Source organism: Adiantum capillus-veneris, chromosome 30 (genome assembly GCF_014529385.1).
Source record: "Adiantum capillus-veneris isolate H3 chromosome 30, ASM1452938v2, whole genome shotgun sequence".
Classification (NCBI taxonomy): Eukaryota; Viridiplantae; Streptophyta; class Polypodiopsida; order Polypodiales; family Pteridaceae; genus Adiantum; species Adiantum capillus-veneris.
Window position 1 is genome coordinate 63,793,920 of NC_140960.1, and position 27,381 is coordinate 63,821,300.

General features: G+C 45.4%; 1 protein-coding gene across 4 annotated transcripts in view; it reads right to left on the bottom strand.

Annotated features, from left to right (window-relative positions):
- LOC147418084 (uncharacterized) overlaps positions 1–27,381 on the bottom strand; it is a 130,786-nt gene that overhangs the window by 77,800 nt on the left and 25,605 nt on the right. For 2 of the 4 annotated variants that reach the window (XM_086507367.1, XM_086507366.1), the window contains exons 4-9: positions 27,237–27,344; positions 27,065–27,145; positions 26,353–26,425; positions 26,074–26,216; positions 25,926–25,956; positions 24,944–25,182 (exon numbers count right to left, since the gene is read on the bottom strand). In XM_086507367.1, coding sequence (XP_086363493.1) covers positions 24,944–25,182; positions 25,926–25,956; positions 26,074–26,216; positions 26,353–26,425; positions 27,065–27,145; positions 27,237–27,344 — 675 coding nt within the window. The remainder of the gene's footprint in view (positions 1–24,943; positions 25,183–25,925; positions 25,957–26,073; positions 26,217–26,352; positions 26,426–27,064; positions 27,146–27,236; positions 27,345–27,381) is intronic. The other 2 variants (XR_015187344.1, XM_086507368.1) reach the window with 1 other exon arrangement.

Consider the following 27,381-nt stretch of genomic DNA (forward strand, 5'->3'; position numbering starts at 1 on the left):
AACCGGCCTGTACAACGTAGAGGGCGGTACTATTTCAATTACCTGTTAACTTTACACAAAGCACCGAGAAGGGAAGAGAACACAGTTGCGTCTAGCGACTAGAATGTCACTGCGCACACGAGACCGACACCTTGTAGGCCCCAAAGACTGGCGCCCCTTTCGGTATTTCTTTCTTCAAATTAAGGTAGACGATCCGACCACTTCGCACAAGCTTTCACAAAGCTGTCCAAACCTGGCGAGGGCTGAAAACGCAGGTTTTCGACCTGATTTTGGCATCATAACAGCGCAAAAACCCCTGTAGGTCAAAAGCATCTGTCTAGGACGGATTCCCTCGCTATCTGGAAGCTTTCTGGTGAGCTGTCACAGAAATTAAGCGGGCTGTAATTCCCTGTTTTTCACTGCCAGCTGCCCAAAAGCCTGTACAAGCATCCCAAGGCTCTCACGAGGCTCCCCCGGTGTTCCCTTGCAGTTTAGGTGCGAAACCCTAAACCTGCAGAAAAACACAGCAGGCTGTAATTCGCTGTTTCGGATCGTTTTTAGCGGAGCGAACACGCCTACGCGTGTCCCAAGGGCTCCCACATGCAATGGGACAGTTCCCCTGTGAATCGGACGAGTTTTCACACGAGAAAACTCTCCAAACTCGCAATCTTTCGCGATGGAACTGTGCGTACCTGTGGGGGATTAGCAATTAGCTAATCCGGTTCCTGTTCAGAAGGCTCTTGCCTTGGCAAACACGCATAAACCCCCAGAACTGTACATGTTCATCTGAATAGCCCATCTAGTGGGGCATTACCATATGTGCCAAAGGGGAGAGAGAGATGCACGAGAGCAAATCATCGCGCTACATGAGACAGAGGAGAAGGCAAGCTTTCCATTAAAGCTGTAGACCTGCACCCACTACTCACACACACACTGTAGCTCACTTATGAGTCAAATCAGCCTCCTCTCTCAAATTGGGCGCCCCCTCTTGCTGATGGAAGTGGAAAAATTCACCAGGAGCCGCCATGTATCCAGTTTGCCCCTTTTGAGTTAATTCTCTAGTTCCCACTGACTTATAAAGTTATAAGTGACTTTTCGAGTGGCCCAGACTTCATTTGGCGCACACAGGCTTCCATACTCATCAGAATTCAGTGCTAACTAGCCCGACCAGTCCCAGACTGACGGACCCAGACTCCCGCTGTGAGAAACCTATTCGGCCGCAGCCGTTTCACACTGGCCATGCAATGTCCACTTGCACCTTTCAAGGGTTCCGGGGAAAACAAGTAAAAATAAAATAAATAAAAATATCTAGTACTTATTTACGGAAGGCAACAGGAAAAATACACCTCCTGGTGACACCGAGACTGGAGGACCGCTTCGCTGTGAGTCTGCTCCGATCTTGGGAGCAACTGCAGAGAGGCGTGGAGCAGCGTCAACCTACTTGCACGGAGGAGCGCCTGAGACAGCCCCTTGTTTGGAACCCCATGGTTAGCACTCAGAGAAGCCACTTGGTTGGTAGTCAGCCTCATGTTTCCTGGGGTCCCATGGCAGAGGGTCCAACACGCACTTTAGGTGACTGGCTACAGTTTTCAGGCTTATCAGAGGAGCTTCAGGGCATTCAGCTACTACAGGGCATGAGAGGGGTGCAGAGCATGTGTCAGGATATCTCAAAGGCAGTACTAGTTGAGTGGCTCACACCTCTCGAGTCGGTGCGCCCAGATGGATGGGGGCCTTCATGCAACTGGAGGTTCTCATCTCAGTTCGGGCTTGCTCAGAGACTATACCCTCCATGTTTTTTGAGCTACAGGGTGAGGGACGCTTACACCGAGTTGCAATAGAGGCCCCACAGGTGGCAGAGTGCTGTTTTCAGAGGATCCGAGTGGTGGGCATCTGTGGGAGGACTTGTGTCATAGATCCCGACCCAGCAGCTCTTGAGACTGGCCACTGGAGACTGTGGGCTTGGGAGAGTTGTCCACTGGCACGAGTACAGTGGGATCCTGGAGAGTGGCTTTCGAGGGACCCTTTCTCCTCAACAGACCATCCAGGTGTCCCTTTCTTTTAGTACAATGTTCGACTTGGACGTCACATACCAGCAGCACAGAGAGAGGCTCGTCCTGCTACAGCACCTTATTGGCAGGAGGGTCTCACAGCTAAGTTCTTGGCAGCTTTTTAAAAGAGGTTGTGGGACTCCAAAGAGCCGAGGCGCGTCACCTTGTTCCAGTGGTTGGTTGCACACCGAGCTACAGTAGTTGGGAGTTGGCTTGTACATCGTGGTCTCTCGGCCGCATGTGCAACTTGTGACCATCTTGTGGAGAGTCGGTGTCACTGTCTTTGGGACTGTCCTTGGCACAACAGATGTGGCTTCGCGTTCTTCGGCTGATGCCAGCTCTTTCCACAGCTCGGCAGTACACTTAGGGGGCAGCTGCTTGGTCCACTCTCACGGGCCCAGCACTTCAGTTTGAGCTATCCTCCACTAGCAGGATAATGGTGATGCAGGGGGGTCGACCTACACTCCACCTGCTGCGGCCTGACACTCTGGTTCATCTGGTGGGCCCGCTGCTTCCGCATCTTCGAGGCTTGCCCTATACCACAAGCAGAGACTGTTCGGGATCTTTGGCTAGAGTTGCATACTCTCATAGGACAGTTTGAGAGACTCCAGGTGTCACGTGACACATCCCAACCCTATGTGTCCGTGGACAAGCTACACCACAGCAGGGTTCCCGTCGGTCAAGTCAGTTTAGATTAGCAGTGATCTGGCACTTTTGTGAGTCTATTCGTAGACCGTGCATGCCCAGTCACTTAGCATAGATGCATATCCTCCGGTTGCACACAGCATGATCATCGGAATTCCCATCAGAATCCATTAGCATCAGTTAGGGGAATTGTTCAGTGCATTTAGCCTATTTTCCTATTTTTGGTTATTTTCGCTTATTATTTTTAAGTGACTTTCCAACAAAAGTAGGTAGGGCAATTTTGCTAAGTTAATATATAAGCAAACCCAAGTTAGCACTTTCTGGCAGAAGAGGAAGCAGGAGCTTCCCGCTCAACAGGCAACTTCTCAGCAGTACCCCCCCCTCATGACACCCTAGCGTTTTCAAGCAGATTCCCGTCAACACAGCAGCCGTGGCGTTTTCACCTATGCATCATCGCCATGCACAGCAGACCAGCAGTAACCACTAGCGCTAGAAGAGGTATCAGCATTTTTGATTCTCAGCTTTACCGCATCATAACCTCAATGTTTTCAGCCCCTCTGTAGCAGAAGCATCAGCGTTTTGGTATTCAGCCACCAGTAGCAGAGATCAGCATTAGCGTTTTTGGCAAAGACAGATCCAGCCAGCGTTTTTAATTCTCAGCCTGAACCAACATCCGACCACAGCGTTTTTCAGCCTTATGCACAGTAGCAGAACCACCCCAAGACGGTTGCAGATGTTCCCCCATTTTCAGCCATAAAAACGCAGCCAAAACAGTCATTTTCAGCCACCAAAACAGTCCCGAAATTCAGCAAATAGAAGAACTCTGATTTCAGCCATCAAGTCATCGTCGTCATCGGCATAGTCCAACTTGCATCTGTCCATTGCATTCGCATTGTACACCTTTGTGCAATCAAAGTAGACCACTCTCGCCGACGAGAGTGGAGCCTTCGGAGGAGGGTTTTACAAACTCTCGGGTGTCGTATCTCGTCTCTCTCCTTCTCTCAGTCTCATTCACTTGCACGCACAATATCCACTCACTTGTTCGTGATCATAGCACTCTCCATAAGACGGAAAGCTCTCTCTTTCCCTAAGAACTAAAAGGAACCTTGAGCAATAAAGATCACTAATCTTGAGAAAATACAACATTCTTTCCGCTGCACGTAACATTGGTATCAGAGCTTTGGAAGTGTTCTGCATTACTCAAGGAAAGAACCAAAAGAACCACAAGAATTTTTTTGCTTGTTGCGATCGCACGAACCCAAGTTTACTTGGGCGTGGCGATTCCTAATCGTGTTTTGTTGAAGAGTGACAGGAATCCCGAGAAAGAAGGGCTTGTCCAGCCTCCCCTTGTGTCTCTTTTCACTCATTGAGAGCGGACCGTGCACTTAGCGGCCGGCCAATCGACGTGAGGTGGGAAAAAGCAACCTTGGTGTGAGCGCAAGGCCGCCAAGGGGTGCGCCCGCAGAAAAGAGTAGAACTCGGGTGAAGAGAAGATCCTTCTCCAACGCGATTTGCAAGCGAAAGAAAACCTCAAGAACCCCAAGAACCCAAGACCCTCAAGACTCAAGAACCTCAAGAACCTCAAGAGCCCAAGATTCTCACGAATCAAGGACCTCAAGAACCTCAAGACTCTCAAGAACCCAAGTTCCTCGCGAGCTTAAGACCCCAAGATCCTAGTGCATGGTCGTCACCCGAAGCGTCATGGATACTTCGCATTCAGGTGATGAGCATGAGAGAGGCGACGAAGGATTCTCCCCACCAGGAGATTTTTCCAACCCTCCCCCTTCGCCATCTACGCCACGAGTTGTCCTCACTCCTATGGAGATGATGGTCAAGTCGATGTTGGACATGATGGCACAAGAACAAGAAACGAATCGAGTTGCATTGGCACAACTCGCAAGCAAAGCAGAAGAACAAGCAACAAAGGACCGTGCACAAGAAGCCAAGGACCGCGAGCACGATGAGAGAAACGCCACACTTGCCGCAAAACAAGAAGAAAATCGACTTGCTCAGGAACGTGAGCGCCTTGCTCAGGAACGTGAGCGCATTGCTCTTGCCGCAAAACAAGAAGAACATCGACTTGCTTTCGAACAACACGATGAACGAGAGGCTCAAAGGGAGATTCGTCATCAAGAATTTATTTTCCACATCCTAGCCTCGAAGACCGAACCACCTAAAGATCGTGGGAGTTCGTCGAGTGGGCGCAAGCCACGACGCAGATTCCAACCATCCAGTTACAAAAAAGTTGACTTTCAGTAAGCATGACAGTAAGATGGATGCTACAGTTATTCATTCTTGGTTGCATCAATTTAATGCTTATTTTGCGACAATTAAGAAGACAGGAAATAGCAAAGTTTTGACGGCAGCTATGTACCTTGCCGATGATGCCATTAATTGGTACCACGCATGGCAAGAGGCACAGCTAGCCGCGCACCTTGAGGCAGCCAACGATTTCACACCCCCCTCTTTTAGTTGGGCTGATTTCCAAGACAAGCTCAAGGCGCAGTTTATGCCACCTCAGTACCTTGTACGATTGAAGGACGATTGGCGCGCTCTCAAGCAAAATGGTATGCCGGTTATGTCTTTTTCTAATCGTGTTTTGCAGCTAGGTACCCAATTACGCATGTCGGATGATGAGCACAAAGAGGCTTTTCTCTTTGGATTGGACGAGTATATCAAGTACGATGTCGAGGTATTCCATCCAATCGACCTCAACAAGGCGGTAGCGATTGCTCTCGCCCAAGAGATGAAGCACAACAAGGGAAAGCCTAAGGAGAACAAGACTTCCACTAGTACCTCGCAGACTCCTCAGAACCCTCCGAACGGTAAGAACGGTAAGAATGGTAAGAATGATCACTCTTCTAACCAATCTTCCAACAGTCTCTCATCAAAGAATTCTTCCAATGAACCTAAGGGTAAGGCTAACACAACTGCTAAACCTAAGCTTACTCCATATGAAAAGGTAGCACAAGGAATTGTAGGAGGTTACATCACTTTGGAAGAACAAAGCACTTATTCTAAGGAAGGTCGTTGTTTTCATTGTCACATTAAGGGTCACATAAAACGAACATGTCCTAAGCTTGAATCGAATGAATCTAAAGAACCCACAGCACCCACTACATCTGTCAATGCAATGAATGATAACACGATTGTGCCCAAAGTTTCTCAGGACCCTCCCATTGATGATTCACTCATTAAATGTTATGGTCGTACGTCGGGGCACCATTTTGTCATATTGTTTGACCCAGGTAGTATGCATGACCCAGGTAGTATGCATGATGTGATCAGTCCCTCTCTTGTTGAGAGAGCCCGCCTCGAAGTTAGTCCGAGATCTCCTATCGAGGTCTCTGGCTTTCGTCCTGGTATAGACGCTCTCATCACGAAGGAGTGCCTTGATGTGTTGTTTGCAATTCAACAGACTGCCTTCACTAGAAGATTTGTTCTGTCTCCTCTCTCAGGATGTGATATGATTTTAGGCACGAAATGGTTTCGTGAAATAAACCCTCTCGTTGATTGGGAGGCTAACACTTTAACTCTCAATGCCAAAAGTGATTCTCCTACTGTCTTTCATGGAGTGGACACTGCTCCTTCTCCATCTCTCATTGCTAATATGCAGGACAAGGTTGAAAGGATTCAGGAGAAGGAGACTCTCTCCATCTCTTCTTCTCCAAAGCATGATACACAGGATTTGCATGATTATGAGAAGCATGATGATTTGAAGGATAATGATTTGCCTGATGATTTGGATGAAAAAGACAAGCATGATGAATTGCATGAAGATGATGTGATTGTTCACAAGGATGATGTGTTAGTTGATGCTTTTTCAAAAGCTAACCTAGTTGTAGATTCGATCAATCACCAAGAATCGATCTTCGCTTTCGAGTCGAGGTCCACAGATCCCCCACAAGACGATTTGATACATCCCGAAGAAGCGATCTTGGCTTTCGAGCCTTGGTCCAAAGAGCCCTCACAGGAAGTATTATGTGTTCGCATGATTGATACGCACGCATTGTTCGAGTGTTTCATTCGTGAAGGTTTCCTGTATTTTAGTCAGCATCGTTATGTGATCCCTTTTCCTAGGCATGACATATTGTATGTTGAGCACGTTTCTCTCATGGATGAGCACGAATGTATGCGGATTGTTCATGAAAAGCTGAAAAGTTTGTATGTCAGGAAGTCAACTGTCACATTCCATGTCTCTTACTTGGCATGACACAGTTTCCGAAAGAGCACATGATAGTATGAGCACCAAGCATGGGCATTCCCATTGTGATTTGCCACAGTTGATTGATTTTGTTCAAACAGAAAAGATTCGATCGCATTGTTTGCATGTGTTTGATGAACGGGTTGTCACTCCGTCTCTATGTTCATCTACATGGCATACACAGTCTTTAGAGAAGACAAGATTTTTTTCCTTCACTTTACATGGAATGGGTATGTTAATGGTTTTGTGTTGGAGATGGTTTCAAGAATTTTCAGCCATGGAGATTCTTGATGACGAAAGAAGCACGATACTCGACGAAGTTGAGGCATCAAAGGAGCCACAGAAGACTTTGAGTCGCTTTCGGCACGGCCCAAAGAAGCAAGCGTTGCAGACCTTTATGAAGTTCAAGTACCGCTCGACCCACACAGCAGAGTGGGCCAGCAAAGAGTCCCTTCCAAGATTCCGGATGCTGTTGGCGATCTCCCTCGACGCCATACAGTTCGGTACCAGTACCTCAGTTTTAAAAAGAGGGGATGTCACGTGACACATCCCAACCCTATGTGTCCGTGGACAAGCTACACCACAGCAGGGTTCCTGTCAGTCAAGTCAGTTTAGATTAGCAGTGATCTGGCACTTTTGTGAGTCTATTCATAGACCGTGCATGCCCAATCACTTAGCATAGATGCATATCCTCTGGTTGCACACAGCATGATCATCGGAATTCCCATCAGAATCCATTAGCATCATTTAGGAGAATTTTCCAATGCATTTAGCCTATTTTCCTATTTTTGGTTATTTTCACAAATTTTTAAGTGACTTTCCAACAAAAGTAGGTAGGGCAATTTTGCTAAGTTAATATATAAGCAAACCCAAGTTAGCACTTTCTGGCAGAAGAGGCAGCAGGAGCTTCCCGCTCAACAGGTAACTTCTCAGCAGTACCCCCCCTCATGACACCCTAGCGTTTTCAAGCAGATTCCCATCACACAGCAGCCCTGGCGTTTTCACCTATGCATCATCGCCATGCACAGCAGACCAGCAATAACCACTAGCGCTAGGAAGAGGTATCAGCGTTTTTGATTCTCACCTTTACTGCATCATAACCTCAATGTTTTTAGCCCCTCTATAGCAGAAGCATCAGCGTTTTGGTATTCAGCCACCAGTAGCAGAGATCAGCATTAGCGTTTTTGGCAAAGACAGATCCAGCCAGCGTTTTTAATTCTCAGCCCGAACCAGCATCAGACCACAGCGTTTTTTATCTCTTCTCTCTCCTTCTCTCAGTCTCATTCACTTGCACGCACAATATCCACTCACTTTGTTCGTGATCATAGCACTCTCCATAAGACGGAAAGCTCTCTCTTTCCCTAAGAACTAAAAGGAACCTTGAGCAATAAAGATCACTAATCTTGATAAAATACAACATTCTTTCCGCTGCACCTAACACCAAGCCAGCTCCGACCGCATGCGGGAGCACAGAGAGGCTTTCCTTCGACTCTCGCATCCTGGGCCTTTTTTCACCATGCTCCAAGGTGTGCTCAGATGGCACTATCGTCCACCTCTGTGGCTTTTCCCTCCTCCCATTTCTTGATTTAGCCTCTGTGTACATATCCTGTTTTTTCATTGGGAGAGTCTCCCCATCATGATTGTTGTAGCCCTCTCTTGTAGAGGTGGTTGTAGCCCTATGGGCTGGCTCATTAACTAATCGAAGGATCTTTTTCTCGGGGGAAAAAAAATTACACAAAAAGTGTGTGTGTGCCCTGTGTGCGTGTGCGGACGCTCGCATCTCTTCAGCATTGCCCCTTGGGCTCTGCGCGATCTGCCAATGCCCCCGTCAGCCTTGTGCGTCTTGCCTCTACGCCCATTGGGCTTGTGCGAGCTTCTCCCTTGCGCACCTCCTCGATTTGCTCCAGCAACTCATTGTTTTGTAGCAGTGAGTCCTCAAAGCAGCAGCCTGCCTCTGCACAAATAAATTTCAGGCCTCTGTTCAGCTTGCGTTTTGTTTAGGGGTGTGTGTGTGTGTGTGTGTGTGTGTGTGTGTGTGTGTGTGTGTGTGTGTGAGAGAGAGAGAGAGAGAGAGAGAGTGCAAGTGAAACGAACACAGGGAAGTGGATCTCCCGGCTACACAGACCGCCTACAAACACGTGTCGGACGAACCACCTGAACATAGCCACCATCCGGCAGCTCCCCCGTGTTGGGGGCCAGTGTCCGAGGACGTAGACGTGCACCTGTAAGACCCGGCGTCCCATACCACCCAGCCCACCTCCTCGAGGTGACCTCGCGCACTCCTAGCCTCGCGGGCTAACCAATGGCACTCTGCCAGTGGGGGTCGATAACTGCAAATGAGGCCTTGGCCTCTCTTTTATAATAATGGCCAGCCATAGTGGCCGTGTTCACACTACGTCGGCCCGGACACTGGACGCCCATCTCGACGACATCTAGGCTAGATCCCCTCTCCTATGAGCGGGACATGACATACTTCCCCCCTTAAGAACCATTGATGTCCTCATCAATGAAGTGGCGATACTGAGCTTTCAAAGCTCTAGCTGGTTCCCAAGTAGCAAACCTTTCAGATTGACCCTTACATTTAATTAAGTACTCGTCATAAGCCTTTTGGCGCGAATGACGAGTACGATGATCTAAAACTGCCTCTCGTTCTCGAGGAATATACTTAGTTTGCATATGTTACCATACATTTTTCTCGATAGGCACAACAATGTCGGCTTCACCTAATTTTACTTTAAGGCGGCTGACATGAAACACTGGATGTACACTAACATACGAAGGAAGAGCCAATTTGTAGGCAACTTGGCGAATTTCTTTGTGACCAAGAATGGACCACAATATCTAGCTGAAAGCTTATAATGCTTTCATGTTCGCATGGTCTTGGAATCCTTGGGTATCTTCAGATAGACCCATTGTCCCACATCTAGAGTCCTTGGAGATTGTTTTTTATTAGCATAAGTAGTGACTCGATCACGAGCCGTTCTTATACTATCCTTAGCCAATTCGAGCATTTCTTGCATGTCATACAGGAAATCACGAGCTTGGCATTCCTTGAGTTTCTCTAAGCCAATAGCAATTGGGGATTTAGGCTCAAATCCATACATCAGCATGAACGGGCTAAATCCAGTAGCAGAATGCTTGCTACTATTATAGGCAAACTCTAACTGTGAAAGGTACCTTTCCCAATCACGCCGCCTGTGAGAGACATAGGCTCTCAACATGTCCTCTAACGTCTGATTCATCCTCTCAGTTTATGCGTCGGACTCAGGATGGTCAGAAGACGACATACTCAGCTTTGTCTGAAGATGAGCAAACACATCTCGCCAAAATCGGCTAGTGAACTTAGTATCTCGATCACTGACGATATCCTCTGGCCGATCATACAGCTTATAAAGCTGATCGACAAATAAAACCGCCAACTCATGGCTTTTTACTGTCGACTTCGTTGGTATAAACTTCGCCATTTTTGTGAGTCTATCGACCACAACCCAAATAGCGTCATTGCCCCGACTAGTATTTGGCAAACCAACAATAAAGTCCATGGAAATACTCTGCCACTTGGCATCTGGGATTTCCAATGGATGTAGCAGGCCAGCTTTCCTAAGGCGCTCTGCCTTATTGACCTGACACTGAGCGCATCTCTTCACATAGCTCTCTATGTAAGAGCGCATTCTTAGCCAATAGAAATATCACTTGACCAAAGCCAAAGTTCTTTGGATGCCTGGGTGCCCAGCACTAGGAAAATCGTGGCATTCGCACAAAATTCTTTGTCGAACCTCATCGATTTCCGGCACACAGCCTTTTCCATTTCTGAACAATAGTCCACCTCTAATGGAATATTGTCACTGTCTCGCCTCTCCAGCACAACCCATTTGGGTCTCCGGATCACCCAAGCCTATACGCAAGTCATGCCCCGCTTCGACCTCGTTCCATATCTTGCCAAAATGGCCATCAGAACGACGTAGCCCTCGAAGAGAGAGATAGAAATCCGTCGAGATTTCAACCATGGACAAGGCATTAACCTCAGGAATCCTGCTGAGTGCATCGGCAACTCGATTGCTTGATCCTTTTCTATAACGGATCTCAAAGTCAAACTCTTGCATAAGCTCGACCCATCTAGCTTTCCGGCCTCTAAGATCACCCTTATCACAGACATAGCGCAAGGAATGATGATCTGTCCATGCAACAAACGTAGAGCCGTACAAGTAGTGCCGCCATTTCCTCAGGGCGTGGACTACAGCGTAAAGTTCCTTTTCATACGTTGGATAACTCATCTCAGCGTCAGAAAGTTTCTTACTTTCAAACGCAACAGGACGTCCATCCTGGTATAATGCCGCACCAATAGCATAATCACTAGCATCCGTCTCAACCACAAACGGTTTGCTAGGATCCACAATGTGCAATATTGGCGGAGTAGTCACCAAGTGCTTTAGTGTCCAAAAGCTCTCGTCGAGACGCTCATTCCAGACAACAGGGGGATTACCCTTACGGTGAGGACCCGAAGTCTTCGGCCCTTTCACCCCTCCTTTTAAAAGTTGCGTAAGCGGAGCAACAACTTTAGAGTAATCCTTGATAAATTTGCGACAGAATCCACTAAAGCCTAAAAAGGACTTTACTTGGCGCACATTCTTCAGAATGGGCCAATTTTGCACTTTATCCAACTTTTCAGGGTCAACGCGAATACCATCGCGAGTAATGATGTGACCCAAGTACAGAAGCTCTTTCCTAAAAAACTCACACTTAGAAGCCTTGGCATAAAGCTTCTCAGTTCTCAGTACTTCGAGAACAGCGCGTATATGCGCTAAGTGCTCAGACAAACTTCGGTTGTAGATCAAGATGATATCGAGAAATACAACAACGACGTTGCCTAGAAACGGTCTCAGCAGATCATTTATCATATGCTGAAACGCAGCTGGAACATTGGTCAAACCAAAAGGCAAGACCAAAAACTCATAGTGACCATAACGCGTATGGAAACCTATCTTAGGAGTTTGATCCGTATTTGGTGATAGCCTGATCGCAGGTCTATCTTCGTAAAATACAATGCTCCATGGAGTCGATCTATCAGATCGTCCATGCGTGGGAGCGGATACTTATTCTTGACAGTGAGCTTATTCAACCCCTTGTAATCTACGCAGAAGCGCATAATGCTATCCTTAGGAGTTTGATCCGTATTTGGTGATAGCCTGATCGCAGGTCTATCTTCGTAAAATACAATGCTCCATGGAGTCGATCTATCAGATCGTCCATGCGTGGGAGCGGATACTTATTCTTGACAGTGAGCTTATTCAACCCCTTGTAATCTACGCAGAAGCGCATAATGCTATCCTTCTTTCGAGAAAGTAACACTGGCGCTCCCCACGGGGATTTACTTGGGCGAACAAAGCCCCCATCGAGATAATCTTTCAGTTGTCACTGAATCTCGTTCTCCTCGGTTTTACTAAACCGATAGGGTTGCTTTGAGAAGGGCTGACTACCGGCCACCAACTCAATGCCATGATCTACTCCTCTCAAAGGCGGAAGCCAACAGGTAGATCATCAAGAAAAACATCCTCGAAATCAGTCACGATTTGTCTAATAAGGTTGAATTCGTCGGAATCCCCAAGTTCAACAGAAGAACATGAAACATTTTTACAAAATTCAGTGACAGAAGTACCAAGCACTAACGAATCAAACCAAGCAGATGGTACACATTGATAAAAGTCAACATCAGAAGACTTTGTATCTTTATACATTTCCAAAGTAGTAACAACTGGTATTGCAAAACCATTATTTACAGAAATCTGATTACAAAGCGACACAAATACATGAGACATGTCCTGCTTAACAAAAACAAGAGAGTGATGTACATAGTCTATATACAATGAGTCTTGTTTGTCATAAAACCATGGAATTCCTAAAATAACATCTGCTCTGTCCAGGCGCATGATGTGGAAATCCAGGTTCTCTTTATTATCAGCCAGCTCGAGCGACAAATCTGGAGCCATCCGATTCCATACATCCGTATCCTCGCCACGAGCCATCTTCACGCGATACTCATGGTCACTGTCCCACGTCCGCAGGCTCAGTTTCTATACCAATTTTGCATCCACAAAATTGTGTGAGCTTCCATTATCAAGGAGTACGGTCACGTCGTGACCATTGATCTTCCGGGGGAAACGGAGAAGATCGTGCTTACCAAACACTTTGGTGCTAAAAGTACAATTAGTGAATGGATTGTGCACTAGATGATGGATTTCAACTTGAATGACATCAGAGTTACCTGAGATCTCATGAATCTGAACCGAAGGACGACCTTGCGGTTTCTGTGTCTTCTTCTTCTTGGGGCAATCCTTGATCTGGTGACCCGTCTGGCCACATCCGAAGCAAGCCCCCTTCTTCACTACATCAACAATTGAAGCATTTTTTACTTTCTTCTTCTCCTGAGAAGATCTCGGCGGTGATTTGGACTTATGCTAAAATCGGGGTCGCTTCCTCGAAGCGCCCTCACCGGATTGATGGTTTGCAGTTCTTTTCTTCTCATAATTCGCTCCATTTATCAAATGGAACGTCGTGGCCTTTGCCACTGCATCCTAGACATCAGTCGGGACTTTGTCTTCGATTAAGGCCCAACGGTAATCTTCATGTAAACCCAGCAAGTACATGTGCACAGCGTGCGTGGAATCCACCTTGCAGAAGGTGAGCGCTTCTTTAAAAGCTGTCGTATACTTATCAAAAGACAGAGTTTTCATCAAAAGACTCTGCAGTTTGGCATAAGCTTTCAAAGGGTCCATTTTGGCGAAATCCCTCTTGAATTTCACACAAAAATCAGCCCACGTCGTAGGCTTCTCTGTCATGTCGTGCCACCAGGTAAGCGCCTTACTGCGCAAATAGAGAGGAATAGTCGGAATCCTCCGTTCATCATGCTCCCCATGGAGATCAAAATACGTCGCATAGTTGTTTCCGTACGTACGTCTGGCTGCCTTCCGTACCGTACGATACTTCCGTACGGAATCCGTACGTACCATACGATTCCGTACGTGCATGGCTTTTTATAAAAAAAATTCGGCCGTCGGTTGCTTATCCGCCTGGTCGGACTCTTTGGGCGAGCCTTTTTATATGCCAACCTATCTTATTACCACATTACAGAGTAGCAGAAGTTAGAACTCAGTCTCAGGAGTCTGCACAGTGTCTGCACAGAGACAATGGAAATGTGGAACGCCGCCGATAAGGTTCTCCCTCCCTCCCTCCCTTTGTGTTTGGAGTCAGCAAGCCTGAAGGAGGCACTCTAGAGTCGTGACCTCGCGAAAGATTGTAAGTTTTGTATTCAACTTTGAAGTTTGCGTTAATTGTGTTGCAGAGTTATCATGCCTCGTCGACCTAATCCTCTTTGGGCCGAGCACACCAATGTCCTGAGAGTTGTCAACACAGGAGGCCAAGCAGGTTCAGGGACTCGCACTTGGGTGTGCAAGTACTGCGGAGAGCAGATGACCAGTACAATTACCAGGGTTTTGAAGCACCTCACTGGTATTGGCACCACTGGACATTGTGGGGGTTGCGAGACTATCCCGCAAGCATTGAGGGATGCCTTGATTTTGGAGCATTTTCCTCCAGGATCTACTGCATCGTCACAGTCAGGGGGAGCACGTGCAGCAGCAACAGCAGCAGAGGATGCCTTGCAGGATGCATTACTTGGAGATATTGGCGGCTCTGCGTCTGCAGCGCCATCATTTGCAGGCACTAGTAGAAAGAGAGCTCCTGTTTCACAGGCTGAGGATGAGGGTGCTAGTGCTTCAGCAGCAAGTGCAGGTGGGGTTGAGGGTGTACCTGGCCCAAGGCAAACCACATTGCCATCACGTGTACACAATGATTCATGGGTAAAAGAGCGACAGAAAGTTGCAGAGATGGAGATTGCGCGGACTCTCATAGAGTGCAACATTGCATTCAATGTGTTGAAGACTGATCAATGGAAGAGGATGGTGAGAGCTATTTCACAAGTTGGTGCTACAGATTCCTGGAATGGTCTTGACTACCAAAAGATGCGCACTACCATGCTTGACGACCAAAAAGAGATCATAGACCGAGCATTGACTCCAATGAAGGTTGGGTGGCAACAATTTGGATGCACTATTCTTTCTGATGGGTGGAGTGACACGCGGAGGCGCCACATTATCAATATCCTTGTTTCCTCCTGCTTGGGCACATACTTCTTACGAGCCGTGGATGCACGGAAAGCTGGAGAACGCATTTCTGCGGAGTTCATCTTCAAACATATTCGCCAGGCCATGAAGGAGGTTGGGGAGAAGAACATCGTGCAGGTAGATACTGATTCCTGACAATGTGGCATGCACATTTGAATTTTGCATACATTGTCCAACGTAATAATGTCCACACTTCATTTAATATCTTGTCATGACTCATTGTAGGTGGTCACTGATAATGCCTCCAATTGCAAGGCCATGGGGGATATGGTGGAGGCTGAGTTCAAGCACATTGTGTGGACACCATGCGTTGCACATTGCCTAGACCTTCTCATGGAGGACATAGGCAAACTTCCCTGGGTGCAGCCTACAGTGTCTGAAGCGTCTAAGCTTACCACTTTTTTCCGCAAAAAACACGACGCCTTGGCAATCTTCAGGAGCCACAGCATAGTAGACATGGTGCGTCCCTCGAAGACCAGATTTGCATACATGTATCTGGTGCTTCAGAGGCTGTTTAGATTGAGAGATCCATTGTTGTAGACAGTTGTGGATCCAAAGTGGAGATTGATGCACCATTCTCAGTCAGAGGCGACCAAGTACATTCAAAGAAAGGTTCTTGATGAGACCTTCTGGACACAGGTGCAGTCCTTGGCAGTGGCTCTACAGCCATTGTATGTACTTCTACGGGTCACAGACATTGAGGGCTCTACACTTGGGTTGGTGTATCATCTGTTTATGCAGATGAAGACACACATTTCTGGATGTACCTCATTGACACAGGATCGGTAAGTACAAACTACAAAGTGCTCTAATGTCCTCATGTGACATGTCTATTTATAATTTTTCAAAACACATACTTACTGTGCCTATTTTGTTTGCAGTCGTGATGATATTTTGGCTATTGTAGAGACTCGATGGCAGTTCATGCGTCGTCCCATCCATGGGATGGCTGCAGTTCTCCATCCTCTCTACAAGAGCCAAGAATTGTTTGAGGAGGCTTCATTGCTCCCACTACACTCTGAATATCTGAACATTACATACGATGAGGATAAGCAATTGATTCTAGATTCAGAGATGAGTAGCTACATGAACAGTTTAGGACCCACCTTTGTGAGGTCCGTAGCATTGAGAAAGGAAGCTACCAAGCTTCCTTTAACATGGTGGCAGAACTATGGACGCCAGGGCCTTCCCAAGTTGTGCCACCTTGCATTGCGCATCCTTTCTCAGGTGAATACTGAAGTCTAAATTATAATTTATATTTATGGCATGATGAATCTATATTGTCACACGTGACACTTGTGACCCATGAGTGTTCGCTATTTGAATTGCTGTAGGATTGCTCAGCTGGGGCATGCGAGCGCAACTGGAGTGCATACTCTCTTATTCACACGAAGATCCGCAATTGTCTTAGCACCAAGCAGTTAGAGAGATTGGTTTATTGCCGTGCTAACATGCGGCTTGTGCGCAGCTTTCATGCCTTGGGGACACCCAAGCAGGTGAGATTTACATGCACATTTATGAAAACAAGTCAATGATCAAAAGACGGTGTTGAATCATGGACTATGTTTTGTCTTGTCATTGTAGGTGGATCCCACAGAGTTGAAGATGGTGGCAGATCCTACTGCGGAGGAGGTCGATGCACGGATTAGAGATGAGCAAGAGGACATCCTTCGAGAGTTGCACAGGGAGCTAGAGAGCGTGGATCGTCGGGTCACTAGATCTCGCTCTCGAGCTTCCAGTATTCCTCTTCGCATTGCTGCTGCAGATCCAGAGGTTGCACACAGAGAGAGCATTCGCAGAGGAAAGTTACCCGTTCGGCCTGCTCGTAAACGAGCCAATGAGGCTGTTAGACTCATCCACACCCAGAGTTCAGAGGCTGATGATCCAGATGAGCGTGATGCACCCCTAGCCTCTATGCAAGAGGAGAGAGAGCACGATTATGATGATGAGGGCAATGTCTTGACAGATGGAGACATGCTCTCTGAGTCTTCATCACCCTCTGATGATGATTTTGAGTAGTAGTGATTGCCCAGTGCTTTGGGTCTTGGGACTTGGACATTTGTCATGACTCATTTATGCTTTTTATTTTGTTGCTTGAGCCCACCGAGACTCTTCATTGCGTGACTATGTTATTTTTGTGTCAGGATTCAACATTCAGTTATGTACTTTTGACTTACACTATGCCGTGTGGTCTGGACTCGATTCTAGCGGTTACTTAACTTGTGGGGTGATTTTAAGTGTTTTGGAAAGTTGTGACTATGTTTAAGTATTGTGCAGTGTTTTTAAACTAGATAGGTTGTATATAAATTTGAAATTCTCTGTATTTTTAGCTTTTAAAAAATATACCACGAATTTTACGTACCTTATGGCCCAATCCATACGGTACAACGTACAGTACATACCGAACACGTACCGAATACTACGTACCTTACAACCTTGATACGTCGTCCACTAATGCAGCCAGTTATTTACAGCCAATTCCGTACACTCCTTCTCTTCCCCTGAGAAATTTGTAGTTTTGTACGGAATCGTGGCAGTTGGACCACCCTGTGAACGCCCTAAAGTAGCAACCTGCGTCCGCAGTTGCTGGAGATGGGTTTGGCCCTAGGAAATACGCGCAGTCGTCGACTGAGCCATATTTTCCAGAGTGGTAAGTCAGGAACTAAGCCCTTGCACGACCCCTTCGAGAGAGGCCAAGCGAATGTTCGTCTGAACGTTTGCGTTTTCCAGAGCGGTAACACGCTAATTGAAACTCTGGAAAGTACTTGTAATCCATGTGTAGAGAGCATAAGTGAATGGAATTTGAACATTACCTGGCGCGTTGTCATGCTGTACATCCAGCTAGAGGAATCCATGGCAAGGTGCGTAAAAAACTGTAAGTTTCACGCGAAAGTGGGCCTTTTTTGCACTTTTCGATCGCGAAAAGTTGAACTCTGAAGAGCACTACGCGTCGGCGTACGCGTCCGAAGGTAAGGAGGTGATGGCGGGAGCGCGAGCGAGTGAGAGAGAGGAGCGGTGGGAGAGAGGCAGAGGGCTGAAAATTGAGTTTTTTTTTTTCAAAAACTCACTCTCTGTAAGTGGGTTTTTAGTAGTCTGCAGGTTTCACACTCAATTTTAAAAGTTAAAGTGTCCTAGCCATTAAAAATGGGGCACTTAAATTAAAGGACCTTAAAAAAGAACCTCTTGAACAAAAAACCCAACGCAGCACTGCCAACGCAGAAGAAATTCGAAGGCAACGCTACCGCGTGGAAAAATCTCCTGGGGTCGTGTGGTTGCCCGTGACCAACACGCAAAGGGGTCGCCAGCTAGAAGCCAGCGCAAAAAAAAAACTCCATGCTGCTGCAATCGAAAATCCTCTCTCTCTCTCTCTCTCTCTCTCTCTCTCTCTCTCTCTCTCTCTCTCTCTCGCGCTGAAGATTTCACCTCTCTCTAGCTGAGGAAAACCACCAGCGATAACAGGTAGAGAGCTTCTTCTCTCTCTCTCTCTCTCTCTCTCTCTCTCTCTCTCTCTCTCTCTCTCTCTACTCCAACAGAGAGAGCATGGCCCTGCTGAAATTCATTGCAACAGGATAATTAAAGTAATTAATTCCCTGATCTTCATGCAAAAGCAGCAAAATTCTGCAATTCGACCAATGACATAGCTGTTTTTTCAATAAAAGATCAGCAAATGTAAATGAAGATCTGATTTCTGCCCAAAAATCATTAAAAATCAGCAACATATCACCTACACACAAGCTATGAGAAGAAAATAATCGATTAAACAGTTAATTCATCAAAAACTGCATGAAACAATGATTTTCCGACTCGAACCAGCCCGTAGGTGTGCACACCGTCCTTCGTGCAGCCAAGCCGGCTCTGATACCATGAAATGCACACAGGGAAGTGGATCTCCCGGCTACACGGACTGCCTACAAACACGAGTCGGATGAACCACCCGACCATAGCCACCATCCGGCAGCTCCTTCGTGCGGGGGCCAGCGTCCGAGGACATAGGCATGCACCTGTAAGACCGAGAGTCCCATACCACCCGGCCTCACCTCCTCGAGGTGACCTCGCGCACTCCTAGCCTGGCGGGCTAACCATTGGCACTTTGCCAGTGGGGGTTGATAACTGCAAATGAGGCCTTGGCCTCCCTTTTATAATAATGGCCGGCCACACTGGCCGTGTTCACACTACATCCGCCCGGACACTGGACACCCATCCCGACGGCGTCTGAGCTAGATCCCCTCTCCTATGAGCGGGACATAGCAACACGGAATCAGCTAGCGCAGGGTTCTGCTCCATTCTCGCCAGTGGAAGTTTTGTTGCAGTGAATTGTATTTCAGAAGGCTCTCTGTTAGCACTCGTGGTGCGCTTTCTGTTCGAAGTTTTGTGGAGCAAAGAAAGGTTTATGTACAGTTTTGTGGTTTTGTACAGAGAAAATTTTGATAAAACAAACAGCTGAGTGCTTGTCTAGTGTGTGCTTCAAGAAAGAGTCTGTAATTGAAGTAGACCTTTGTCTATAAAAGTGCGGTATTGGTTGGCTATGGCAGAAGAAGCTATATATATACGTAGGAAACAGGTTGATCTTTCCTCAATGGATGTTGCGAACATCATTAAAGAGTGTTTGTCGGAGGATTTTGCGGATGCTCGGAATGCTTGGGAAGGTCAGCAACCCGCTACTAAAGTGGTTATTCCGGTTCAGCAACTTATGGATCCGGTTGCACAATATGCACTGAATGTGGTTATTTTGTTTTTCCCTGGCAAGATGCCCTCAGCACAAGATATAGGCCAATGGGTGTATTTTGGTGCCCGTGGTTTTTATGAGGCGTTACTAGGAGACGTGGATGCTCGTTTGCAATTGTTGGAAATGTTGCCTTTGTTTTTCAACATGCAAATGACATATGTTTTTCCATGGGCGCTTACTAAAGATTATCAGAGCTTGATACGACATAGGTGCCAGTTTGGGTGGAAATAGTCGGATTTCCACAAACTTGGAAGCATTTCTTGCCTCTTCTAGCTGCTCAATTGGGCAAAGTGATAAGCCCCCCAAACTAAGATACTAATTCCAATAAATTTTGTGTGTTGTTAATAATGCACCTGCAAACACGGACAATACAACTGGCCATTCGCATATGTTGAGCTTCGAACGTTCTTCTTGGGATGCTATGGTCAATAATACAAGTGCTTTGGATTTGTGGGCCAGTACTCACACTTCAAAGCGGGGTTATACTTTTACTCATGATGCTCACTCTAGATATAGAGCACGATTGGATCGTTGGTATGTACTAGGCACTCTACAATATGATACGTTTGCATGTGATATGAGGATTGATCGTTCCTTTACTCTGCCTGATCATTTTCCTCTTTGGCTCATGGTCTATTTTGAGGCATTGGTTGCAGATTCCTTGCTTCCCCGTAAGCGGTTGTTGGATATTAATAATGCATATCTTTCACGCAAGGCATTCCAAACCTTGATTCAAGTGGAGGGAAAAAATTCCAAACCTTGATTGAAGTTGTGATTCCTCCACTTGTCTCTCAGATATTTATCGATGTGGATGTGGCCTAGTATCGTTTTGTCATGTGGATCCAAGCAGTCATAAAGGATTATGGTTTGTGGTACATGTACCAGCTGAAAGATAAAGTGCAGGAAGATAAGGCAACTTGTCAAGCTTTAGAAAGTCTTGTAGATACTAGACGACTTACTGATTTGGAAAAAGTGGAATATGTGCAGCTAAAACCTCTTTGATGCATAATGATAAAAGGAAACTTTAAAAATGGAAGGTTAGATCGAGACAATATGCTTTTACGGATAAAGGTTGTTCATCGAAACAGTTCTTTAAGCATTTGCATCATTCGAGGCAATCTATCTCTATCAAGAGGGTTAAGAATGATATTGGGCAATGGTAGGCCAACAAAAGTCAATTGGCGGATTTCATGGTGGATCGTTTTCAACGGATTTTTGCCAACCTTGAGGCTCCCTCAAGTGAGGTTTTGCAAGCCAGATAGCTACTATTGTCATATGTACATCCTGTATTGACAATGAATGATGTAACTACCCTTGAGGCTAGTTTTACTGAGGCTGAGTTACACGGCAGTTTGTTGCATCTTGGTCATTGGAAATCACCTGGATGGGATGGTCTTACATTTGAATTTTTTCTTTGCTTTTGGGATGCAACTCAGTTTGTTGCATCTTGGTCGTTGGAAATCACCTGGATGGGACAGTCTTACGTTTGAATTTTTTCTTTTCTTTTGAGAGTCCCTTAAGCAGCCTCTCCTTTTCATGATAAATCATGCATGGATTGCGCAATCTTTCTCGCAATCGTGGAAAGGACTCGTGAAATTGTTGCCCAAGCAACCGTTATGTAAATACTTCTCCCATTGGTGTTCGATCACGCTTATGCCGGTGGCCCGGTCATTTACAAATTGTTGTCGCAAATGATAGCTGCATGTATTAATGATCATTTGTTCTCTGTTATGCATCCGGCTCAGTATAAATTCATCCCTTGCCGGCAAATTATAAATAATATTGCTAATGCTTTCATTGGAATTGAGTAAGCAAAATATACTGGACAAGATGTACTTATCATGCAGGTTCGTATAGAAAAAGCATTTGACACTGTTCATTGGGACTTCATTGCTTAGATCATGACGACTTTGGGCTTTGGGTCCAAAATGTGTCAGGTGGTTTGTTTTCTTTATGAGCATAGTCAATCTGCTAGAATTCTTGATGGTGAGATGACTCGGTTATGGGATCTTGGTCGATGGGTTAGGCAAGGATACCCCTTCGAATGCTATGTTGTATGCTATTGCTACACATCCTATGTTGTTGTATCTTGACTCCTTCACGGCATCTGGCCATTTACATGGATTGGAACTGTCATCTCGTGATTATTTTGTGGCGCAAGCATATGCGGATAACTCCATGTTCTGGCCTAGAAATCAACCTGAGGATGTTCGTTGTATCATGGAAGCACTACATGTTTATGGGTTGGCTACAGGTCTGCAAGTAAATTTCCGAAAATTTAAATTGTTTCCGTTGCATCAAATGGATTGGCACTCTACATTGTGGCCAGGTAAGATAGTGAAGCCTGATCAAATTGTGAGGCATCTTGGTTACCCGTTGGCTTGGTCGGTTGACAATACAAAATTTTTGGATTGGGTTGAGGATAATTGAGATCTAAATTGCACTATTGGAAATTGTCTACCTGGCCGCTGCATGTAAAACTCACAATAGTGTAGTCCATCTTGGTGGCATACATGCAATTTTTTCTGTCTTGGTTGCATTGGCCACCCCGTCCTCTTTGCGCCTTCATGTCTCAGATTCTAGACCACATCTGGTCTACTTCCTCCAAGAAAAAGGGCTTCCGATTGCTCGCGATGGATAAGTTGTGTACTCCAAAGCATTGTGGTGATCTGAATATTCTACATTTGTGTTCTCATGTTACAGCAAGGAAGGCTACTTTGTTATTCATGCTGGTTGTGCAAAAACAGCCCTAGACGCAAATGTTTGCATTTCTGTGCTCTCATGCGGTTTCTACACCAACTTTTAGCCATTGGCAGCCGTCGTATTGGGATGTGGTTTTTGGTAAGTTTGAAGCTACAATACCTAGATGCTCCATTGCTTCCAAGACACCTATGGAAATTCACTTCGATTGAAGAGTTTGCATTGGAGTCGAGTTTTTGATCAAACTCTTGTTCAACGCTCTCGTATACACGCTTATTTTCTCTCCCAGAAAGGTATTAACAAGATAACATATGTGATAGACGTTGTTAGCGTGCAAACGAGAAGGAAATTGAATGCCCCTATAGCCTTGCATGAGCTACACCGTCCGAACGAAGAACTTTTGCACGACCAAAAACACCTGTGGTAAACACTTGTAGAGATTTATGAAAAACCCTCCAAGCATGGAACACACTCAAAATCAAGAGAAACAAAGGACATCATGACAAAGCTCGTCTTGTGGAGATGTCCGTAGAGTATCCATAGGCCAAAACAGAGAAGAAACAAAGAAGTTATGGCCGCTCAAACATGGAGGTGTCCTTTTTCTTGCTCAAAAATGAGCTCTCTGGAAGTTTTTTCAGGTTTGCAGAGAATTGCAACTATTGAAAAGGGGGATTTTTTGGCTCTTATCCCAAGGGATTTTCTCTCTCCTCTTAGCCGACATGGTTTTCTCCTTAGACACCTTTTAATTGGTCCAATTTTGGCCTTTTTTGGGTGAAAAATGACCTGTCGGTGACCCTTTGACCAAGGAATGGGATTGGGGCAAGTGTCCGGAGACCAAAAAAAGTGGCCAGGCGCCTGGGCAGCTGGTATGGACTAAAAATTTCACCATCCCCTTCCCCATGAGCCCACGAGCCCCCATAGCCAAGCCTTGAGAGAGCTCCTCTCACCTTTGATACACCATGGGCTCCCGAAACCCTATGTACCCTCCACTTTCCCCTTTCCTCTTCCCATATAAATTACTTCCATGCCACATGGCAACTCTCCCCAACCTTTGCAACTTCACCAAAAATTCCAAGCTTCTCCCAAAGCATGAGAGGACTTCTCTGACAATTTTCCCCGAGGCATACCTTGCTGCTCCGGTCACCAAATGACGCACCGTAACACACAGCTCGAAGCCCATCACCTCAGCTATCTCCATAAATATAAAACTTCAGCATTTCTAATCTTAGACCCCCAAGTTTGCCTAGTTGCCCTTCTGGCATGCACCTGCAATCACCTTCTAAGTTGAGACCACCCACTTCGGATGCTCATAACTCATGATGTACAAGTCCAATTCACAAGCTATAAAGCACGGCTGAAAATACTTATTAAAAACCATATTTTAGAGTCTCGAACAACCCAAATTATCAGCATTCAAGCTTGGCAAAATCACACCTTTGTACATGAATTTTTACAGAGCCACTTCCAAACTCGTAGGGCTATGTGTACATAAATATACGAAGCTAGTGGGCAAGCTTTTTAGCATGAATTAGTGACTTTATGCTCATCCAAAAAATACCTGACAACGTTGATGGACAGGTGCTCTCGTTTAGACAGGCTGCTCTTACATTTGGGCTTGGGATGCACTTCAGGCGCATGTGGGACACCATTAAGGATTTGATTGACTCGATATCTCCCATTCCGCTGCTGGTTGTAGAAATTCGAATTTGTGATTGGCTCTACGTTGGTTCTTTGATCCGTTCGATATTTTCAGAAAAAGTGTATTGTCATTTGCAGTCATCTTTCCGGATCCAAGATCAGTTGTAATAAGGTATGGAATATGAATAAGGGTGCTACATGGTGGCGGAGTAAAGTTATGAAAGTGTGGCATGTTAAGGTACCTCTGAAGGAGCGATTATTTATGTGGAGATGCATCGTTGGGGTTCTCCCGACTGGTAAATTACTGTGCCCTAGAAGATTGGCCTCTTCGCGATGTGTTCGCTGTGGTGCAGGCATTGAGAATATTCCACATTTATTGTGGTCTTATTCTCGTACGCAACAAATGGTGGATTGCATCTCTACAACTCTTCACATGTGTTTCCCTGACATACATTTTGGTAGATTTTTCTGGATCTTTAGTGTGCTTCCGCCATTACTTGCATACTTCTTCGGCTGGGTTAGATTTGGGTGCCATAGACAGTGTGGAGAGCAAGGAATTCCCTCATGTTTCAGCAAATTCAAGTGGAGTATGTTTCCTTCTTCAAGATATCTCTTCGACGGTCTCTTCAAGTTGCCTATGACTTGGTGGAGCTCCCCGCTAGTCATTACGAGCTCTACTTTGACTGTTTTTGATTTACTGTTTGTAATATTTTCTATGGGTTTTCCTCGTTTTCAGGTTTCTCAATGGTAATTCAATCTGACATTACTTAGGAAAAAAAAGTGTGTGTGCGTGTGTGTGGAAAGAGAGAGAAAGGGGAGCAACCTGCTTTAGATGCCGGCGCCTGTGCTCTAATTTGGGGAATACTCGTAACTCCTGTAGTTGACATGTGAGGCTGTCAATTTCGTTTTGGTCATCAGCTTTCTCTACCATGCATTGATCACTTCTTGCTTCTGAAGAATCCACTGAATAAGGCTGACAGCAAGTGTTTTCGCTCTTCTCAAGTGATTGGTTACAAGCAGATCGTCCCCGACGTCGGACAAGCCGAGGAATCCAGCGTCGCACTGTCCACAATGTACCACTCAAATTTTTTTTAATCCCCTAAGAACTCATCCATGAATATCTACACTGTGTGCACATGATTTCCAGTACTCTGCTTGTTTATAGGTGCTTTTGTGTGTTTGTGTGTGTGTCCACACACACATGTATATTGGACATAAAGAGCAAGAGACAAATACACAAAGAGAGAGACGAAGAGAGAGAAATATGACGTATACTTAACGTCTGCAAAAAACAAAATAAGAAACCAAAATTACAACACCTGAGATGTGATACAGCTGTCTGAGAAAAGAAGTAAACTGAAAATGGAAAGCCTAATTACAAACCAGTACCCCATGAGGTGGACGGAGCTCATATGTAGCTGATAACATTTAGAACAAAAGAGGATCAAAAGAGTTGCTTGGTGTTTTGAAAAGTCTTTGTTTGCCTCTGACTACATATGTAAATGCTGCGCCAATGTTTACAAAGAGTACAAGTAGTACAGCACCACACATGTAATTTAGCCAAGTTCTGGGTGATCAGATGATTCAGATCACGTTTTTTACTCTTTACCGGTTTCCACAAAAAGCTGAGTGCAACACAAGCACCTTAATGGTATTGCCAAATTAAAAGGATCAAGAATCTATGTTGAGGTGTGCCTGATGGGAACCTTGATTAAGTTTTCCTTAGATAGCTTCCTGTATTGATAATACTGGTAGGAAAGAAGCAGACAAGAATGCATTGCAATACAACAGGCATGAATACTGACCTGAATATTCTTCATCAATGTCACGCAAAACCTGTCAAAACATCATTTAAAAGTAGCAATGTGTTTCATAAGTAGAAGAAAGATCTGAACTTCATTAGGTCCTGACCATAGGCAAAGTTTGTGATGCAATGCAAACTTTACTGCGTACCAGGTTTAGATGCTTATCAAAAGCAATAAGAAAACCAATTAGAGTACCACGAACGCCATGGGTGTGTCTCGTCCAGACTTTAATTCTTAATTTGCACTGATAGCACTCTGCCAAAAGACCCAGAGGCCCATGCTTGGATTTCTCTAGGAAACAATAAGAACACTCCATCAATGCATCAACTAAGCAACATAGGAAAAACAGACATCATGAAAAATGAATACCCTACTTAATCATGTTAATTTTGAACCTTGTGCAATCATCTTTGTTAAGAAACGTTACCTGCAATCTTGTCAAAAATCTTAACTTGACGCTCACGCTCCGCAGCTTTTTGTAGGAGGACAGATTTATGAGCCTGCAAAGCATGAATAGAACCTCAACCAAGAAGTTTCTTTCCATCCATCCACCTTGGGTAAGAAGAAACTGGCTTAGAAATTGACATTTGTCGAGATTACTAAAAGGAAAATCACTCTATGATTGTATTACTAGAGCAATCAAAAAAAAATTTGAGGTAGAACTTTCTTTACACTCTGCCTATCATTTTAATATAAACAAGAATTGTCACCTTAAAAATGGCAAACCCTCCTTACAAGGAGATTTTTTCCCGCAACATCAACTCAACAAACGTGGTGTATTCAGCACTCAGAGATTTGCGTACTATCACAACAAGCAACAAAGAATATTCATATAATCCAGCTTATCAGAGTATGTGATGCCAAGCAAGTATTCCTGGTACAAAAGAGCTTACACCAAATAATTGAAAACTTCAAAGTGGTATCAAATGCATCACTCTTGATTCTGACAATAGACAGAAACGAGAAAGAAAGGGAGGATCCAGAAAAGTGATCACTGATGTGCCTAGTCAAACTTCAGAGTGTTATCAAATGCATCACTCTTGATTCTGGCAATACAATAAAGGGAGAATCCAGTAAAGTGATCACTCTTGATTCTGACAATGGACAGAAACAAGAAAGAAAGGGAGAATCCAGCAAACCTTTGCCCTCTCTTGGGCTTGGATAGACTCCACTGAGCGAGGAGCTTTTGCTGGTGCATTGATAATAGATTCTGGAACTTCCTGTTTCCAAACACCACCCAGGTACGATGCATTATTCCACTCCAAAAAGATCCAATGTACCCATTAAAAAGGATTCACCAAATTCAAGCACCTCTGGTAGGATCCTACGGCATGAGCTCAGGTTATCAAGAGGACGGACTCTTGGGTTTGGAGGGAGCAAATCTCTTGCATGCAAAGCTTTTAGAGGATCAAAATCTGGCTACCATGGTTTACAACAGTTGAATTTCAGGCAAAGG